Source organism: Passer domesticus, chromosome 6 (genome assembly GCF_036417665.1).
Source record: "Passer domesticus isolate bPasDom1 chromosome 6, bPasDom1.hap1, whole genome shotgun sequence".
NCBI lineage: Eukaryota > Metazoa > Chordata > Aves > Passeriformes > Passeridae > Passer > Passer domesticus.
This window is the reverse complement of record NC_087479.1, coordinates 39,462,661-39,484,154: the sequence shown is the minus strand read 5'-3', so window position 1 is coordinate 39,484,154 and position 21,494 is coordinate 39,462,661. Positions and strand designations below refer to the sequence as shown.

Below are 21,494 nucleotides of genomic sequence, written 5' to 3'. Positions count from 1 at the left end.
ATCTACATAAACCAAGTGCCTTTTTCTAAGATGCTGCCAGCATATCAATTCAGTTCCTTGCTTTGCCATGTTCCACGTTTTTTTCATTGACCATGACAAGAAAATAAGTTTCCTTACGTTTCCATTACCCATCATTAAAGGAATTCTAAATTTATTCGTTTCGGTTATTAGAAATAAATCCTTCAGGACAGAATTCAATTTTAATCACTATATACAAAAAATCAAATTATAATTAGTCACCAGGTTTCTTTAAATTATTTTGCATAATAATATAGTAAAAAGTTAGACTGTTAATTATTTTTTAAAGATGGTTTCATGAAGACAATATATAGCTGCCAACCCTATTGCTTTCTTTAAATACTCTTAATAGTAGCACTCAGAGACTCTAATCCCTTTCTGCAGAGGTGAAGGAAAATCTGAATCACAATCTGATGTTGATGTCTGGGATATCCTGAGGAAAGCTCCTCCTACGGAATATGAGAAAATTGCTTTCCAGTATGGTATCACAGATTTGCGTGGGATGCTGAAACGCCTCAAACGCATAAAGAAGGAAGAGAAAAAAAGCACAGGTTGGTGAGATGCTTGTCTTCCAAATATAGTGTTCATATCTTCTTTACAGTAGCAGATACAAGACCATAAGAAATAGTAATTTCCCGTTCTAGTTATTACCCAGCCTTCACATATGAAATACTGATTACCAAAGACTGCAGCTATGCCCAACACTCTCAGCTACCTTAATCTGAACCTCTGGACACAGTGAACGTGCTCACTTCACCAGTGCCACAAGATTGGCCCCTTATATTTCCCTGAACATAAAGCAACATCCCCTACTTGCCCCCACCCCAGTCAGTCAGTATGTCAGGCAACAGTGATATATTTAAACAATTTCATTTTCATTGGTATGATACCTTAGGAATCATTGAGCCTTTCCTAGTCCTGTGAAGTATTAATTGCCTAATTATAACTGACTTCTTTAAAAGTCTGAAACAGAGAAGGCAAACAGCCTTCCTTCATCAGTACTGAGAAGACCAAGTATAATTTTCCTACATGAGCAGATGTAACTCTGTTTAGGATGTGCTGAAGTACATATTCACATCTTATTTAGAATATTCTACTTTGCTTATTTTGGTTTGCAACACATGCTTGTCATCCTGCGTTAAGGAAAAACGGTACAGGATGAGCAGACAGAAAGGGTAAAAATTCAAACAGGGATGCTGAAACTGGGAAACATTTAAGATGATGGTTGTTTCATGACCCAGAATGAAAAAAAAAATTATAAAAATGATAAGGTTTTTTTTTTTTTAAATCATTCTTTATCATAGCATTCCTCAAGAAACTGGATCCAGCATACCAAGTAGACAAGGGGCAAAAGATTAAATTAATGGTTGAAGTTGCCAACCCAGATGCCGATGTGAAATGGCTGAAGAATGGACAGGAGATCCAAGTGAGCGGCAGGTAAACTAGAAATATGAGAAATCCAAAAAGGAATGAACTACAGCTTGGACAAACTGAAAAATCTAGCTTTTCTTAGAAAGAAAGGAATAGACAGGGAGAAGTAGGAGCTGAGAATGAATCTATGTAGTGCTATGGCTCAGGGTCAATTTGCTGCTGTCATAACTTTTTCTTTTTTCTTCCCTCTCCTCTATATATCTACATGTGGGACTGGATGCCTTCATCTACCAACTTAGCAAGTAAGTCCTGAGATTATATTCTGCTCTTGATGGGTATATCCAGGGTTCAAATGCACTTTCCTGATCTGGGATATACCTCAGTGTAACTTGTATGTAAAACAAATTTCCAGTGATTTTGTGCTGATGCCATTTTTAATTTTAATCATGCTAGATCTTAGAACAGCATCCAGCACCATTCACAGGATCACATCTGACCCTTGGAGGAAGATTCCCCATCATTTCCTATGCTAGTTTTTCAAACACTGCTGCTGTTCACTGCACCAGGACAGGCCTATTGGGCTTGAGTCCTAACAAATCTTGCCACTGATGTCAGAAAAATAGGAGGAATCTTTTATTCTTCCAGGCAGGAGAAGACAGTGACTGGGTCCAGAAGGGTTTTCCCCTGATAATTACATTTATATTCTCTTTTCAGATATATTTTTGAGGCAGTTGGGAATAAGAGAATACTGACCATAAACCACTGCTCTCTGGCTGATGATGCAGCATATGAATGTGTGGTAGGGGATGAGAAGAGCTTCACAGAATTATTTGTAAAAGGTGAGCAATGGTAGCAAAAGGAAAGAGATCTCCCCTAACATTTATCATTGAATTACTGTCATCTTCTCTATTCTCAGATTTATCTCACAGGAAAGAAAACTCTTAAACATATTAACAGATTCTGAGATCTATTGAAGTAGGTATTTTTCTTACAGCTAAATTGAGGAAAATTTTGTCTAACGGCAACTAGGAAAGAAGAACAGTGACAGTTATCATTAATTCTCATTTGGAAAGTTATTTATATCTCAACAATAGGGCTAGAAACTTACTTTAAAAATCTGATTCTGCTCAAGACAAGAATGTGCCCCAAGCTCTACAAGCAGATCAAATAGTACAGAAAAGTAATGCCTCCTGTTTAGAAATTTAGAATGTATATGAAAACTGTTTAATCCTATATTTTTATTCCAAGTAATGAAAAATGTCATTTGAAAACTCTCATAGGGTGATCTGGCATAGTCATTCTCAAGTTCTAAGACAGAGATCATCACCATTTATTTGTCCAGGGACTCTTCCTGTGGAGTAGAGAGTGGTGACATCTTTCTGTGGAGTAGAGACCTATGGTCTCCACCATTTCAGAATACCGTTTTAATAAAATTCTCTTTATTTTCAGAACCTCCAATCCTGATCACTCACCCACTGGAGGACCAGATGGTGATGGTTGGAGAGAGAGTGGAGTTCGAGTGTGAAGTGTCTGAGGAAGGAGCTACTGTGAAATGGTAAGGGAATAGAAGGAAAAAACCAAAGCAAAGCAAACCAAACCAACATGAAACCATTTTCCTCCATGGAACATACCAGGAGGTGTGGAATAAAAAAGGGAGAACACATCCTACATACTTGTTTTCATGAAAAGATTGTCCCTCCTCCTAGATGTCAAATATTGAGGAGGAACCTAGAAGCAAAAGTATGACACAAAACCCCAGATTAAGTATAGATATTTTATGGTGTCTCTAGAATTTCTTGCTCAGTGTTTACACTTCAGTAATGTCTAAGTATTGCCCAGACTAATCTGATCTGTATCGTGGTGAGTTCACTGTGCTTTTTGAAATCTTCTCAACTGCAGTGAGGCATTTGGGTTTCTAAAGTATTTTTTCTTAAATAAAGAAGTTAGTGTCTCTTGAGACACGGAGGGAATACATCTGCTGTGGTGATCCTGCAAAGCTGGTCATTATGCTTATGCAGCGAGATGGATTAAGATGGATCATAGACCATGGATCCTGTTTTCTTGGGCATTCCATCTGAGCAGGATCTGGAAGGTGCACGCTGCTTGGGCAGCCATGACAAGCAGGGCTCATATGCCTCTTCTCACGCGCACTTCATTTCTCACTTCATTTCTCTACCAGATGAAATTCCCTTGTGCTTGTTAACAGCTTCAGGCACATGGTTATCAAGCATTCCCACAATGCCCATTACATTCCTGGAAAGTGCCAACTAATGATCTGCTGTCCCAAAGGAAGGAACTGAGAATGTAAATGGAGTCCAAGAGCTAGTACAGGGTGTGCATTACACTATTAAAGCCACAAGCACAGGAACACACATTCTATTGTTCAGGAACTGCCTGCAGATGCCTGGTCACAAGAGATGGGGACAACCAGATCTGTCCCTCTCAGAACACAGTGCAGCTGCCACACTTTGATCCTGTGCCTTTGAACAACTCCCATACATCTCGCAGAGCTGTTGTCTGTGGGATGGGCATTTGACGTGACAAGGGCAAAGCAGCAGCTGTCTCAGCCTGCAATGCAGCAAGTGGCCAGAGAAACTCATCAAATCATTGCAATGGAAAACTGAGCAGTTAGACATTCACACTGTATTTTGCTGGTTTTGTTATGTGAGACTCTGTCAACAAAAAACTCTTTGGCAACACAAGGGAACATTTTGGACTGCAGAGAGAAGCGTCCAGGGAAAACTTGAAACACAGTGTGGAGAAAGAGTTCCAGTTTTATGGCTCATTAGGGAAATGATCAACAGTTTAAGCCAAGTAACAGGCACTAACTCAGAGCACCTGTTGTAGTTCTTAAATCTTCAAACCCAGGATATAAATCCACAAGCACATGAACAAAGGCAATTATGTGACTTGCACGAGACATAAAAAAGGGTGAGGCACAGCCATTAGACTAGGGCAGGGAGAATTCATTATGTGGGTCTCTTCAGAGCAATCGGAAAAGGGTGTTCTCTTGGAAGCTTTCACATTATTACAACTCTTGGAGTACTATGGAACAGGCTTCTCCTAAACTTCAGATGGTCTTGGAAACAAGATAATACTTGAAGAAAAAGATAAAATACATAGTTATGATCTAATTTTTCCACCTCTGAATGCTGGATGTACCATCTTATCAGCTCAAAATCAAAAGATACCATGGTAATGTATATTTATAGCAATAAATCTGTGTGTATCAATTATCACATAGCACCTCCATCAGTGATATCTCAGAAGACATTAACCAATTAATCCTCAGAATCCAAACAGGAAATGGGAATGCATTTCCCAACAAAGAGGGATTGAGTGATGAAGTTGAGAACAGATATTTGATCTTGCAGATGTTTGGGACTCAGAAAGACTAAAGCACAGATGACCTACCTATTACTGCACTAGTTCTGCTTCAAATGTGGGGCTGGGACAATGACCTATGGTGTTCTGTAAGCCAACATTTCTATGACTTTATATAATGCTTCACTTACACTTTAATATCAACAGATTTCTCTATTTTATAGTTCCAATGGCCAAAGGAAGGCCTGCAATATTACCTTATATAGGTTTTCTGCTTTTCACAGCAGCAGAGTATCATTTTAGGCCAAATGCTACCTGGAGTTCTGTTTCGAGGTTTACAGTCTCTGTTTGCACTATTCCCTTCTGCAAACTCTACTCATCCACAGGATCAGCAATGTGCCAGTCAGCAAAACAAACACAGGTTAAAGACACTATTCCCCTCCTAGGGATTTAAGACACTAATCATTACAAAAAGGCTATTTAGTCAAGATTTCAAGATAACTCTTTCTTACCAATGGATTAATAGAACATTCAGATATTTTTCATGAGCCCTGTATCAAAATAGACCAGGGAAAATTAAATTTGAAAGTTCAGCTCCAAAAGTCTAGGCACGGTGTGTGTGCTTGGCTTCACATTTAGTGACAGCAGCATGCTGAACTTTGGGATAAAAGCCCATTTTCAGCAATTCAGCAAAGGTTTCTGTAATGCATTGTAGCACTTGTTCCAGAACTAATTTGCATGAATCACAACAGCCCTAAGAGATCATCTTACACGTTGTCTCAGACTCTTGTCTGAAGAGTAATGAAGAGGAAAGAAAAGGAAACATTATCCTGACAATAATACTAAGTGCAGTGTTTCAAGTGGCTGTTAAAGCATCCTCTGCTTCCTCCCTTACTGGCGTTGTTCTGTGACCTGGAAGGGAGGCCAGTCCTTCTCTAAACCAGCTCGAAGTTCCAGAGAGCTCTGCTGTAACAAACAGTCTTGAGGGAGTAACCTGTCGGTATTTTGAAATGCAGTTGCATCAGGAACATCTAAGTCACAAGTTGTAGGATCCTTGTCTCTGCTTGAAGGTTTGATCTTGTGATTTACTTTAGCAGACTCTGACAGAGGTAAAAGGTTTTCTTGTATACCTCTACTTAGAAATTAGAGCTATAGTATTTTAATGTGTCCCAAGTAGCATTTCAATTTGCTATTCTGTAAGCTCATTTGTTAAACCGAATAGTCACTGAGTCACTGGTCACAAAGAAGTCAAAAATAAGGGAAATGACAAAAAAGTAGAAAGAATATTTTTACTCTATTAAAATCACACATATTTTCTATTAGTTTTTCCATGTGACTAACTATCAAATAGAAAACCTTTTTCATTTACAAACTGCAGCAGTATTCAAGTAACAAAACAGAAATATATTCAAGTAATAACGAATAATGTAATGCTACAAAATTAGTAAATTGAAGAAATTACAAGTATTTGCTGTTTATGTTATTTGGAATTAGGAACAGGAAACCCTTGAAACACCTTATGTATTTTTGAATGACCTTGATTAAACAGCGTGAGTCCTCCCTGTGCATTTCCCTTCATGATGACTGGAAATTACAATAATTAAATTTCCTCCTGGGCTAGATGGTGAAGCTTAATTTAGTAAAGTCTTAAGTCTACTGCGGCATCCTTGAATGGAAAGAGCTACAAAATCCAAAAAACACATTCATTTGAATCCATCTTAAAATTTTATCCTTTTTATGATGCTCACAAATCATGGATTTATAACAATTATATTTCACATCAGGAAAATTAAGACTTTTAAGTAATATCGCATCAAGTCTCATTTAATTTACGGCTGTTTTTAAGACAGTAAATTCCCTGCTGGTGAAGTGTTTTCAGCCCTTTATCTCCTACAGCATTTACCATATTTTTGTGTTTATCTAAAGCATATAAATAGAAAAAGAAAAATCAAATAATTACTTGTGGTGAATTCTCTTGAACCAGAAGGCAAATACCTAGGGAAAATTAACGGTCAATATAGAGGCATTCTGGTTGCACTGACATTTGTGCAACAATCCCTTTTTTGCTAAGTTGAAATGCTACAAAGACTGGATTCACCTTGTGTCTTCCAATCCCTAGTAACATTGAGCTGACCCTTACTCTCCTCTTTCAACCATAAGAAAAATGACTCAACACTATCTGGTATTTCAGGGAAAAGGATGGAATTGAACTGACACGAGAAGAAACATTTAAATACCGATTCAAGAAAGATGGAAAAAAACAGTATCTCATTATTAATGAGTCAACCAAGGAGGACAGTGGACATTACACTGTGAAGACCAACGGTGGGGTATCAGTTGCTGAACTGATTGTGCAAGGTAGGCACAGGGAACATCCCAGAACCAGAGAAGCTGAAAAATGAGAATAGGCTGAAGGTAACCTTCTCCAGATAGTGCAGGGGGGAGCATAATCCCCCTGACAGGGGAAGAGGACATGCATGAAGGGGCACAGAGTTTGATAATAAAGGCTTCAAGGAGAGCTCAGACCTGTGTGCCGGATATAACAGATACTCTCATAACAACAGGTGCTTAGCTATCAGTCCTGTTAAAGCCCTGCAGGCTGTCTATTTCCTTTCATATTTTCTCCTTCCATAGAGAGCTTGCTCAGCCCTTGCCTTTTCTACTCAATAAATCTACATCATCTACTTACGGAGCTATTCTGATTTTTGATGTGTGTATCGATTATTCTCGTGATATCAGAGAAAAAGCTGGAAGTTTATCAGAGCATTGCAGACCTGACAGTGAAGGCACGTGACCAAGCAGTCTTCAAGTGTGAAGTTTCAGATGAAAATGTGAAAGGAATCTGGCTGAAAAACGGAAAGGAGGTGGTCCCAGACGAGAGGATAAAGATCTCCCATATTGGCAGGTCAGTCTTGTTTCAGAAAGCAGCTACAGGCTTGGGAATTGCAGCGCAATCCGTAAGAATTGTTATCTCAGGGGTTAAGAATATAAAGGGAGATTTTGAACTGGCTCCAGCTAACAGCTAAAAAGTTTAAAAGCTTTTCATATGCAAACAATATTTAATGACAGACTTGTTTTGGCATGTGCGCAGTCTTTCTGAGTTGGTGCATTTTATATATATGACTTCAGGGGTATATCAGCCAAAGTAAATCTTAGTTTTCATTGGGATTACGTGGTGTTTTGGTACTCAAAACACATTGTTGAGAACTTTAAAGCTAACAGTAGTGTTTAGATAGTACATGTGAGTAAACCCTACAGAAAAATTAGCATTTATATTAACATATACAGTTGTGTAATTCTGTGCTCAAGTTTCCTAGCAGACTAGCTACTAATGGAAATGGAGACCAAGAAGATTCAGCATTAAATACCAGGTCAAGTCCTACCTGGTACTCTTTTCTGTATTCTGTTTTGAACTTAAAATAATACAGGGATGGAGAATCACTTTTTAGTTTGCTTAGTCAGAGTTACTGTTTCACAATAGGATCAAATGAAACCAGTCAGCAGTGTTACAGCTGCCCTTGTAATGGCAAAGGACTGGACTAGAGCAAGGAAAATGCTTCCTCTCTTCAAACCATCTACCTTGACAAAAAACATCCATTCATAGACAATGTACTGATATGGACTGGCTTTAATACTGAAAGCAGAGCAGTCCACAGCCCTGGTGGTTGTTGCCTTGTGTCATGGCAAGGGAAGAAGAAATAATAATTTCTGTTAGTATCCTGTAGCCTGCTCCTTGTCTCTCTCTCTCGAGCCCTGTTTCTCCTGGGGAGGCAAGGTAAGGGAGTGCAATATATTTGTTCATGTTTCCAGAATTCATAAGCTAACTATTGAGGATGTAACACCAGAGGACGAGGCTGATTATTCCTTCATTCCTCAAGGATTTGCTTATAACCTTTCTGCCAAGCTTCAGTTTTTGGGTAAGTTGTTTTAGAACATGTAATGGGAATTCCACAGGGATAAAATAGTGACATTAATCATGGTTATACCAGGAAAGAGAATGCTGATCTCTTTTCTGATACCTCAATGTAGGCACATTGCTGTTCCCTGTTATTTTGCATTACCATTATCACATGAGTTTACAGAGCCTGTTTTTTAATTTATTGTATAAATCTGCTGATTAATATGCCTTATGAAGTTTCAATCAGTTTTTAAATTACTTTGTTTGTGCAGATGCTATGTAAATTCTGTTTTCTGATCTATTTCTTCTTCCCTGTCTCCTCTTTTCTTTCCCCCCTGCAGAGGTCAAGATAGATTTTGTACCAAGAGAAGGTAAGAACAGCAGTACTAGTCATATGCAAGTAAAAATATTTTCAGTAGCAAAGTAAGCAGAATAATTTTTCATTTTTAATTTAATGCATGAATAGTCTTTTTTTTTTTTCATTTTCCATTCAGATTACTCAAACTATATCTAAAACTTATCTTCTCCATCTTTACTATAGAACCCCCTAAAATCCACCTTGACTGTCTGGGCCAATCCCCTGACACTATTGTTGTGGTGGCTGGGAACAAACTGAGATTGGATGTTCCTGTATCAGGAGATCCAACACCCACTGTCATTTGGCAGAAAGTAAACAAGGTAATGTGCAACCTGACACAGTGTCTGAGGCAAGTCACAACTGCAAATTTATTTTTCCTTCTCAAATATTGCTTTGGTTCACAGTTATTAACAAGTATTTCTGTGTTCCTTTCAATTTTACATTTTTAAACCTCAAGAAAAAGAAATAAATACACGGACTGCAGCTGCTTGGGACATAGCTGGCTTTGTGATTCATCCCTGAAGTGTTCCTTTTTATGAACTGTTCCCTGGTTTTTTAGTCCAAAAGAAGAGGCTGACTATATATAAGTAGACATATGTAGATGCAGATAGAAGGATATCATAAAAATAAATAGAGAAAAATAAATAAATTATGAGTCATCCCTATCACCTCCACCTGATAGAACGAACATTTTCTGGAGGTGGCAGCTTCTTTTTTTAGTCTTTATCAAGGATTCTACCATTTGTGAAGTAAATGTCATCTTAGCAGACCAGTGGCATAAAACTGAATTTCATTAAATAAAAATAGAGAAACTTTGCTATTTACCTTATCAAAGCAATTACACAACATCAGAGAAAGAATTTAGAAGCTAGACTTAAAATGTTAAGTGAGCTTCCTTTCTGGGTATCTCAAAATATCCCCACCCCTCACCATCTGTGGGCTTTTGAGCTATAACTAGCACAAAACAGAAATATTTTGCATAGCATTCTCCAGCATCATTACACATCCATATGTGTAGATACAGAAAAAATAATATTGCCAATTATGTTAATTCCCCCAATCTCCTATTTCTTCATTATTATGCTGCATTCTTGTTCAGGTTAGCATATCTAATAGCACTCAGAACTTTTTTCCTTCAATGCAGAAATAGTATGGAAACAAATTTTTAAAAAGCCAAGAAACTGACTCATCTCTACAGAAGTTTCTCTGATAAAATGACGATTGGGTATCAAACAACCTCCATACAGTGTTACTTCTGAGGTGTGAGAGCTCAACATATGAGGAAAGGCAGCCAGTCTTGATTGAAGGTTGTGTAGAATATACTTACTAATGAAATTCCAAACAAAGAGTAGCACAGCCTCAAAAGACGTTGTTCAATGAGTGTTACAGACCTGACTATTCCTGAGCATTAAAATATTTACATCAATTTATTATCCCATTGTTACAGAGAGAAGTAATCCTTATTTTTCTACTTACACATATAGAGTAACTAGTACCAGAGGACACAGACAGGCTCACAACCAGTTACAATAATACTGCAGGAATGTCATTCTTCTTCCTTTGCTAAGCTGCAAACCTGAGTTTGCTGACTTATCCTTCCCTTAATTCACCACATTCTGATACTTTTTTCCATTTCTGCTTTTTACTTTGGTTTTGGTAGATTTCCTTCCCAGCTCTGCTTGCTGCCTAACTTTGCTTTTCTCCCACCTTCATATTCAACCCCCCTAAGAGACTCTTCTCTGTCTTGCAGAAACAGCTTTACTGCTCTGCTCAGCCTCAGCTGACTTTTTGTGGTTTCTTTGCTTATCTAGAGAAATGACCTACTTCGAAACAATGACGATTCCATGAGTCCCTCAGAAAACAGCAGTGATTTAAATACTGATAATAAGGTAAGTTCCTTATTATTTATGCAGCCACACAAGTGTTCTTAGTGTTTTCCAGATAAAAGGTCATACTCAAAAGGAAATAACATTTAAGTCAGTAGATATTAAAAATCAAACAGCACATCAAGCCCACTATCCTGCCTCACAGTGGTAATTAATTACCAGATACCTGCTGGGCACAAGAGATCTGGTGAACAATTTTAGAGTAGAAGCTGATTGAGAAAGTCTTTCTAATCACCATCACATGGTGACTGGGTTACAAGGAATCAAAGCAGTTATTTCAAAACTCTTTTAGATTTATTTGTGGTGATTTTTTTTCCCCTCAGTAACCTGTAAGCTTCAATAATAACTAGAACAAAATCTTACAGGACACATGGAAAGGTGAAAGTGGGTCAAGAGAGTGGGTGGACTATAAGGAAGTGCAACCAGACTCACTTTGCAGCAGCTTCCATTTTTCACATAAATGACTTCTCTCGATAGAGTAAAAAACATTTTACAGTTATTATACAGCAATAAACCATTTTCAGGGTCAGGATCCTGCTGCACTAATCTCTATTTGGACATGTATTCTTTCTAGTGGTTCCTGTTCTAAATCTAAAGATACATAGGCACATAAAGAAGAAGGGAGTGTATTACATATGTACAAGTAAATTGTTGTCATTTTGTTTAGATTTCAGCAAAATGTAGAAAGTTTCCCACATGACATTATGGGGATGAGGGCACACGGATGCCAACAGTTACAAGAATCTTATTTTAATTTATACAGTAACCAACTGTTATCCCTTAAACTCTTCACAGTGATGCTAGCAGGTGTCCCAGGTAGGAATTTCTGGAAGTACTCAGTAACTTCTTTGAAACATAACTGGGTTTGTGTAACCAGTGGTGAATCCCAACAAACTGCAAACTTCCAGAACCGATTCTCCCAAATGTTATTTATGTGAGCCAACCAGTCTATATTTTCTCTCTTCTACATTCAAAAAGAACTTGAAACATTTTATGGCTTTCAATAGTTATTGAAATATTCAATGATTTGTAGTTTTTCTCATCAGGCTGTCCCTGGCACAACTTGCAATGATTTTATCTGTCCATTTCACTGCCCACAGCTCCTGTGTGAATCTGAAGGCAGAGTCCGTGTGGAGATGCATGAAGACCATTGTGTCTTCATCATTGAAGGGGCAGAAAAAGAGGATGAGGGAGTTTACAGAGTTATACTTAAGAATCCAGTTGGAGAAGATAAGGCTGATATCACAGTCAAAGTTATTGGTAAGTGAAGGAAAGAAACAGCCAGAGCATGAAAGAATCTTGAGTCTGCTGAAGCTCACCCTTCTCAAAAAGTCTAAAAGTCTCTCTGATACAAGTTCCAACTTTAGGTTTAGAAAAATGGGAAAGGATCATAAAGAGAAAAACATTATCAATCATAAATTCAGCAGAAGTATTTTTCAGAGGTAAAAAGAGAAGAACTCCCACTTGTAATCCATGTATTTCGTGTTTCAGGTGATTCTATCATTTTATGGATGACAATCCATTCTGAAGTACATGCTTCATTCTTGTCAGAAATAAGAAAAGCTTTTAGTCATTTTGTCATGGGTTATGTTTTTAAGCAGAGATTATTTCATTCCATAAGCAGTAAATGGTTAATGGAATAAAGAAACATAATGTATCTGATAGAAGATGAACAGATTGACAGACTCTTCAATGAGTCACAAAAGACCTGGGAGGGATATAATTTTGAGTCAGTCAGTTTTATAAATTTTTCATAATATTTAATTTGCTGATACCCTAACACACATAACAAAAGAACAAGTCATAAGCAAATCAGAAATGATAAAAGAAATACCTACAGTATTAAAATTTAGAATTGTTTGGTAAATACTAAGTTTTCTTCCATCTTTTATAAATATTAAATCAGGATATTTACTATAAATATCTCCAAAGTGACATAATATGTGAAACATGCAGTAGTAATTGATAAAATTTATTCTAGAGAAAATAGGAAACCCTGGGGCAAGCCTCATCTTGCAGAACAGAATTACCTTACATTTTTGCAAAAATTTTATTATGTCTGGGAAGAAAAATGGAGCTGAATAATCAATAACATTTAAAGGAGATCAACCTAACAAAGAAGCATCAAAGAGCAGGATTCCCTTTAGACTAAGTTAATACATTCTGGCTGTACCTATTGTTGCTATCTGACAAAGCTGTGTCACAGAATGGGATAATAAATTTGGCTGGAAAAGATTTCTGATCTCATCAAGTCCAGCCCCACCATGTCAGCTAGATCAGGCACTGATTGCCACATCTAGTCTTTACATAAACACCTCCAGGGCTGGTGACTCCCTGGGTGGCCCATTCCAAAATCTAATCACTCTTTCTGTGAAGAATTTCCTTCTAATGTCTAACCTAAACCTCCTCCCGTCCAACTTAAGCCTGGGTCCTCTCATCCTGTCTCTGGTTTCCTGGGAGAAGAGGCCAAAACCCACCTGGCCACACCCTCCTTGCAAGGAGCTGTAGAGAGCAATAAGGTCACTCCTGAGCCTGCTTTTCTCCAGGCTAAACACCCCCAGCTCCCTCAGCTGCTCCTCACAGGACTTGTGCTCCAGAGCCTTCCCCAGCTCCATTGCCCTTCTCTGGATGTGCTCCAGCACCTCCATGTCCTCTTGTAGTGAGGAGCCTAAAACTGGGCACAGCTCTTGAGGTGTAGCCTCACCAGTGTCAAGTACAGGGTGACAGTCGCTGTCCTGGTCCTGCTGGCCACACTGCTGCTGATACAGGCCAGGATGCCATTGGCCTTCTTTGCCACCTGGGCACTGCTGGCTCACATTCAGCCATGGTTCGCCAGCCCCCCAGGTCCTTTTCCACTGGACCACTTTCCAGACACTCTTCCTGCAGCCTGTAGTGCTGGAGGAGGGTATTGTTGCCAAAGTCCAGCACCCAGCACTCGCTGATGTTGAACCTTATGCCATTGGCCCTAGCCCATGACCCAGCCTGTCCTGGTCCCTCTGCAGAGCCCCCCTGCCCTCCAGCAAATCAACACTCTGACCCAGCTTGGTGTCATCCATGAATTTGCTAATGATAGATTCAATACCCTCATCCAGATCATCAATAAAGTTATTAAACAGGGCTGGGCCCAATTCTGATTCCTGGGGTACACCAATACCACACAGGAAAAAAAGCTGTTAAAATATTTAATTTACTTGCATAAAGAAATTGAAGCAATAAAACCTCTCATTCATCCTCACCCTTTCTTCAGATGTTCCTGACCCTCCAGAAGCTCCCACAATCAGCAACATTGGAGAAGATTATTGTACTGTGCAGTGGCAACCCCCTAAATACGATGGTGGGCAACCTGTACTTGGTAAGAGTCCAAAGACACGAAGTCCCCTGCACTTGGCATATATTTTGTGCTGCTCCTTTGAAATGGAGCAGAAGGATTCCCTGTTTAGACACAAGGAAGGCTGACCCCAGGCAGGAGCTACTGTGATGCACTGAACCGTCAAACCGGCCCAGGGTCTGCCCCTCCAAGTCTGAGCAGAGAGTGCCCCCTGCCTGTGCCATTTGAGTCAGAGAAGTATTTCAGCAAACATTATCGAAGCATGAAAAGGTGAGATGAAAAATAGCTAAATCTAACTGTCCTCATTCAAGACTGAAATTTTAAGTCAGTATACAGGATTTTGTGCTTACCTAGGAATATTAAAACAGATCTGTGGCCACCTCAGTCATCAACTCCAGACATCTGCAATCTCAGGCACTCATGCAATATAATGTTTTATAGTGGAAAACTACTTCATAATTCTACTTCATATAAAACAATGGGTCATAAAATCGTTTCAATCATTTTAGTGACCTTAAATTCGGTACTCAAAACTAGAGTTCAAAGTTATCATGTGATGCAGGAAATGAGCAGGCACAATCAAGATTATCACAGACACCATTTTAAGTTCTGCACAGAGCATGGTGAGTTTTAGATAGAAATCTCTGTGATCCTCAGAAGAAAAAGAAAAAAATGCAGGATCTTGACCAATTTTAGGGGAAAAAATTCCTCTGGAGTCCATATCTAGCAATTTGTTTAATAAAAATCTCTGGAGCTTGAGTTTCTTTGAAAAAAATGTACATTGAAAGCTATATGGACTCCCAGGTGACGCCAGAGCTAGAAATGTCTAAAATTATTTTAATCCCCTGAATAGTATCTGGAAGAGACGAGTTTGTATTTGCATTTGGATGTTTGGACTTCATTCATTTCCACAAGATCTGTCTCATTTAAATGAAAGACTCTACCTGTGCAGGAATGAACAAGGTGCTGCTGGGCCAGTGCTTTGTGGTTTCATCTGTTCTGACAGGAAGCAAGCAAGAAGTCAAGTTATTATGTGCAAAGACCTTTACCAGTAGTTGTGCCATTACCACAGGCAACCCCCACCTCACTGACTATACAAAGCCTATGATTTTGTTTTGTAGGGTTTTTAGAGCACATATTTTGAAAAGTTCTTTGCTTTGTTTTCACTGTCAAAGGAAGGATTTTGTTGATGTTCCAGTAACAACCTTTGGCACTACCTGAGGAGGTTCCTTCAGGTAGCACAGGGCTGCACTACTGCTAGAGCTCCCATAAAACACCTGCAGCAGGGGGAGAGGAAAAACCAAAATGCAGCACTACCATTCAAACAGAGCTTTAAAAGCAAGTTAAGGAGGCAGGGGGAAAAGGCACATTCATTCTCATCTGTCTTCATATTGTTACAGATGGCTTTGTAGGCAGTCAGATAGTCTTTATTAGCTGTATCCAACAGATATAAAAAAGAAATTCACACCCCATCTTCACCTTTCCTGGGGGTTTTGTGTGCTTTTTGTATTACTAAAACAGTGTCTTTAACTCTCACGCATTTGTTGCATTTGGGGAAATAATCTGCTTTACCAAATGTCACCAATACAACCAGCATTGTCATTTTACCACCTTTCTGCTTTTTTTTTTAATTGCAAATCTCTTCATTTTGACACTTATGTGCTTAACACTGGTTATCTATAACAGCAAAACACCCCAGAAACTGAGTTTATAAAACTTCTCTCAGTCTCACAGACCCTGCTGAAGAGAGAAAAAATCAGAAACATGCCAAAAGAACCATAGGTTCATCACTTTCAGCATTTAACTCTGAAAGCTACTGAAAACAAGTATGCTAGGAGTATGTCTTAATGTATTTAAAGTGATGATACAACCTGTCAGCTTAAAGATACTTCCACTGTTCTTTTCCCAGAACATTCTGTAGACTCCCATGCTCTTCTTGCATTTCAGCATTGACAGGAAAGGCTGCATGGTGTCTGTGCCCACAGCATGCCAGCAAATCAAATGTGCCTGTCATTCTCCTTATCCCTGGAGACACCTTAAGTGTGAATCATCCTTCCCAGGTGAACCAAAGGGATCTCTGCAAGTTTGACAGCCATGACCTTGGGGAGCAGCAGGGACTGAATCACTCTCCTGCATGGCTCAATTATAAGTCCTTGCTACAGACTTACACTATTGCAGCTACCCCCTGTTACAGACATCTGTACAGATCTGCAGTCCATGGGCAGGAGCACACCCACAAAACACACCCAGACACATGGCATGTGTACATGACTGTTCTCTGATAGTCTTTCTGTAGTTAAAAATGAACAGTTTCATAGCAAAGTTTGTTTGAAAGAAGCCTGTGTGGATCACATCCAGCCACTCTATCTGCAACACAGAGAAGCAGCACAAATTTAATATAGCTACATGGAAAGAAACAGTTCAGTAGTCCTTTGTAGCAGGTCAGCTGGAAAATATCTGACATCTATGTTTCCAATGTGATACACAACCATCCTCCATATTAAGCATTAAAAATCACAGATTCCATTCCCAGTTTTGGGAAATGAGAAATTTATCTTTTATACTGATAATCCAGCCTCACTTAGTCATTCTGGAAAACAGCATGGTAGTGTAGTAAAGGCTATGGATGTTCTGGAGAAGTGCTAAGACATGGATTCCAGTACAGAGATGACACCGTAAGCTGTACTGGAGATTTGGTCTGCAGTGCACCCAGCTCTCTTTGTTCTGTTATCATACAGGCTCTCTTTCCTTCCCAAGGAAATCAGAGCAAGAAAAATGGTCAGTGCCCCTCTCTCACTCACTGCAGGGCTGAAGCAAGCTCAGAGCTGCATTGTCTGGGAAGCAATCTGAATTCCCACGACTTTGCAAAGAACACAGAGATCTAGCATCAGTTCTTTGATAAAACATTAATGTTTAAAAAAGGGAATTTTCAAACTGTTTATCCAATTAATTCTATGTGGGGATTTAGGCTGTTAGCCAAGATTAGTGAATTGAAGCTGAATAAAAGAAATAATTTTTTAACTCTATACCACATCTTAGACATTCAAGAAAATTTCTCCTTCGCTTAAAAGGATGTTTTTTTCCTGCATGTGAGAAAACAATTTCCAGTTCTTTTACATCATAACAGCTGTCCTTTCCAGGCTATATTTTAGAGAGAAAGAAGAAGAAGAGCTACCGATGGATGCGGCTGAACTTTGACCTTTTAAAAGAGCTAACCTACGAGGCCAAGCGGATGATTGAAGGAGTGGTTTATGAGATGCGGATTTATGCTGTCAATTCTATTGGCATGTCCCGGCCAAGCCCTGCCTCACAACCCTTCATGCCCATTGGTGAGTTTGGAAACTCCGTGGTATTTCTAGGATAAAACCAAGACAGGACAATTTTGATCTCTTCTCTTCAACTCCTTTTACAGCTAAAAAGAATGTGTCAGGAAAGAAGCTATCAACCACTTCTATATTCTATATTTAATCAACCTTTTCCTTTGTAATATCCCTCTATCTCTCATTCCTCTTCCTGAAGAGCACAGAGGTTCCAGTTTCATGAAATTGCTGATGAATTTTTAGTTGTTATAATTAGAAGTGTGAGAGTCAAGCTGGATCTGGAAAGGAGGAGAACTAATTGACAGAGATTTCCCTGTCCCTCTCAGCTTCTCCCATTCCCTTATGGGTGCAAATATCACAGTATCCCGTCCAGTGCTCCCTTAATCCCAGCCCTCTCCACAGCTAAAAGGATAGATGATTAAGAAAATATTTGAGGAATGATTTTCTATAAATAATCCTTCCCAATACAGCAGTGCAGTGTCTCCTGCAGTCCCTGAGCAAGGAGCAAGCTAAAGGAGTCCTCAGGAAGCCTGCCTGCTAAGACTTTTAGGGAGAAGACCCACAAAAATACAAACAGCTGGAGATTAAAATGACTAGAGTTTCTAAATCTACAAATAACAGTGAAGGGGGACAGCCTGCTGACGGAGATAATGTAAAAGCAGATGATGCAGTGAAGGAGTCAGAAGGGAAGGCTGAACTGCAAGAAGAGTCTCTTAATTCTGGATTTCAAACTCACAACAGCTGGTCTGCAACAAAAGAGGTCAAACAAGAACCATCAAGTGGAGCTACTGAAAAAAAAGGTCCAATGTTTTCATGGGATAGGCAGAGTTTTACTTGATTAAGGATAAAGTTCACACTTACTTCTTCAGAGAAGAGGTTTGGGGTTTTGATCGTGTACTGTGTTGTTTATGCCCCCAATTGCATTTCCTCCTGTGTGCTGTCCTTGCTACCATGTGAATATGAAAATTTTTGACAGTTACAGAAATGAAATTAGGTGATATTTTTTGGGTTGTTTTTCTTTTGCAATAACTTTGGGAACTAAGACTGATTTCAATTAGTTCCACAATTTGTGAATGTGTATTTAACTTACCTTGTAAAATCTATTATGTATATTTAGTAGATATTCAATTTATAATATACATATGCCAAACATACATGATTGCTCTTATGTATGTATACTAAATTTTATGGTCCTGCACCCTAAATGTTATTTTGAAAAAGTTGTTTTCTGTTTGCTTTTTGGTATCAATTATTTCACAGTAACATTTATGTGTATTTTGGATCCTCTAGTAAGGGCTTTTCTTGATTATTTTTAAGTTAGTGGAAAATAGTCATGCTGCAGAAGACTGAATCTAGCTAGTGGTCTTTCTGAACTGTGGGTTTATAAAAAGCCATGACATCTGTTCTGAAGAGATATGAAAAAGTTATATCTAAAACAAAATTTTTTATCCCCAAAATATTTTTCTCAAGTATGCCTCTGTTACAAATGCACAAATCAGAAGCAGTGGTTTTGTAAACATGCAGTCATAACTTTTGGTAATTTTCTTCACTGTGTGAGTGAAGAGAAATTTAACCACTGTCAGTTTGAAAATTTTGTCCAGTTACAATCAGGGTGTAAGTACAGAATATAAAAGGTATGTATTTAATTTCTAAACTTCTCTGCAGACTTATGATGACAATTGGACTCCCTTCTGCAAGTCTTCTTTTCTGTAGTGGTTCTTCATCAGTGAGCATCTGTAAATAGGAACTGCTATCTCAACCTCTTTTTCCCCTTCCTATTAGAGAAATCTTATGTGGTGTCTTTATTAAATGATGTAATAGGTGTTACACTTACAAGTGAGCTTCAGATAGATTTATTTTCTTAATACAGACAGTGGTACATAAATCAGTGGTTAATCACTCCTTGTATAACCTTTGAATTCTCACAGTTGTATTGCTGTTTCTCAGAATCTACTGTCTGTATTTCCTTACAGCTCCTCCAAGTGAACCAACCCACTTCACAGTGGAGGATGTTTCTGACAGCACTGTTTCTTTGAAGTGGAGGCCCCCTGAGCGCATTGGAGCCGGGGGTTTGGATGGTTACATGGTGGAATACTGCAAAGATGGATGTAAGTAAGCATGAGTACTAGACAGCAGCCATAGAGCATTTTAAAAATGCTACAATTGCAATAACTTCACCTCAATACACTACCAACAACCTAACCATATCCAGCATGACCAAATTTTAACTCTAATCTATGTCTACCATCCTTCCAACCATCACCATACTCACTACGATGTGACTGTAAAATCATGGAAGTCACATCCATAATGTCATCTTCACAATCATCATAAGTTTTAATAAACATTAGTAACACAAAAATATCATTACTGTTCTATAGTCACTCCTATACTTCTGCATCATTCATGAATTGCATATTCCTTAAAACAGAAAATAACATTATTGTGACATCAGTCAAACTTTAAAGATACTTTACCTCATTTAATACTATTACTGGCAATAGAGAGTGTAACAGCACCATAGCTACAAAATTCAATGTTCTGTGCTGCTACAACATAATACTGACATCATAAAAATCCAGCAACAAATTTATAGTCACTTCAATATTGACATTTTCCCTGACACTAGGCTCAATTGCCAAATAATCTAAACTAGGGGGTTTACAGGGCATAATTTACGCAGAAATAATTTACAGTCCTTAATGAGACATCACTATAGAATTACCAGAATCTCTATGTCATTGTCAGAGCAGAATGATTTTATCAGTCATATTTCTGTGCTTTATAACAAGGAAGCACTAAGAATTCTGTTCTACTGTGTCAATCGAGAATTAAACAATAAATTCCAACAGTTATGTGCTCTATTATTGTTTTCAGCATATGTGGCTCTCAATCTCTTTGGACAGTCACAAAAGGTATATTTACTCCAAGCAAAAAAATTAAATTAAGCCTTCACTTTCTTGCTAAATCTACTTCCAAAATTCTGCCCATTCCCATGTAGTAAAATAAATGCCAAGAAGTCCCACAGCTCTAAGCTCCATAAAACAAAATGCCAAGAAACTACCCAAAGATGATTCCCTTATCCTTAGCAATTTTGAGTAACGAAGTGTAGAGATTGCTTAACTCCACATGTAAACACATTTCCTTGATCCAGAGTTCTTCTCCCAACTTATTTTATTCCCTTTTAAGTATGGTGTTGCAGCTTGAGTTCACTTTACCCTAATAGAAATTTGCTTTCAATTGCAAACAAGGCCTCAGTTTGGAAAAATAATCTATTATTGCAATATGCAAATACTGTACTTGTAGCTACAGAGTGGATTCCTGCTCTTCCCGGCCTAACTGAGCGCACATCTGCACTGATTAAAGATCTGGTCACGGGGGACAAGCTTTATTTCCGTATCAAGGCTGTAAACCTGGCTGGTGAGAGTGCAGCAGCAACAATAAAAGAGCCAGTTACTGTTCAAGAGATCCTGCGTGAGTATCTATACTGAATAAATTCTGCCTTTATCTGAGAATAACACACAAACTGCTCTTCCACTTGGATTAGGTGCCCAGTGTCTTCTGCCTCTGAGAACATCTCTACAGCACCCTGGTCTTATATTTGTAAAGCATAGCTCTTAAAATAAAATTCTACTTCTTACGTTCAAAATATGGACATTTCACCTCTTGCAATGGCACTGTCAGCATTTAAGAAACATTTATGTAATATTTACCTCGCTGCTTGGAAAGCTGCTATATTACTGCTAAATGACTGTGTTGGCTATGGCAAGAGATCTATTTCCTTCATTGTCGCAGATTATTAATTACCACCCTGTGTATCACCCAACAGCAGTAGATTAAAATTCATTTGACTGGAGTCCAAAAGACATCAAGAGCTGCTAATAGTGGATTCCTCAACCTTGGCTCACACGAAGTGTCTGCCAGAGTCTCACTGGCAGTAAATTGAGCCAATGTAAATAAAACAAAGTTTAATGTGTCTCAATACCAAATG

General features: G+C 38.5%; 1 protein-coding gene across 1 annotated transcript in view; it reads left to right on the top strand.

Annotated features, from left to right (window-relative positions):
- MYBPC3 (myosin binding protein C3) overlaps nucleotides 1-21,494 on the top strand; it is a 59,249-nt gene that overhangs the window by 22,886 nt on the left and 14,869 nt on the right. The window contains exons 12-27 of the mRNA XM_064422687.1: nucleotides 403-569; nucleotides 1,323-1,455; nucleotides 1,689-1,691; nucleotides 2,104-2,228; nucleotides 2,839-2,944; nucleotides 6,905-7,071; nucleotides 7,453-7,618; nucleotides 8,524-8,630; nucleotides 8,953-8,982; nucleotides 9,153-9,289; nucleotides 10,781-10,858; nucleotides 11,956-12,115; nucleotides 14,103-14,207; nucleotides 17,324-17,512; nucleotides 19,477-19,611; nucleotides 20,810-20,977. Of these exons, the coding sequence (XP_064278757.1) occupies nucleotides 403-569; nucleotides 1,323-1,455; nucleotides 1,689-1,691; nucleotides 2,104-2,228; nucleotides 2,839-2,944; nucleotides 6,905-7,071; nucleotides 7,453-7,618; nucleotides 8,524-8,630; nucleotides 8,953-8,982; nucleotides 9,153-9,289; nucleotides 10,781-10,858; nucleotides 11,956-12,115; nucleotides 14,103-14,207; nucleotides 17,324-17,512; nucleotides 19,477-19,611; nucleotides 20,810-20,977 (1,976 nt within the window). The remainder of the gene's footprint in view (nucleotides 1-402; nucleotides 570-1,322; nucleotides 1,456-1,688; nucleotides 1,692-2,103; nucleotides 2,229-2,838; nucleotides 2,945-6,904; nucleotides 7,072-7,452; nucleotides 7,619-8,523; nucleotides 8,631-8,952; nucleotides 8,983-9,152; nucleotides 9,290-10,780; nucleotides 10,859-11,955; nucleotides 12,116-14,102; nucleotides 14,208-17,323; nucleotides 17,513-19,476; nucleotides 19,612-20,809; nucleotides 20,978-21,494) is intronic.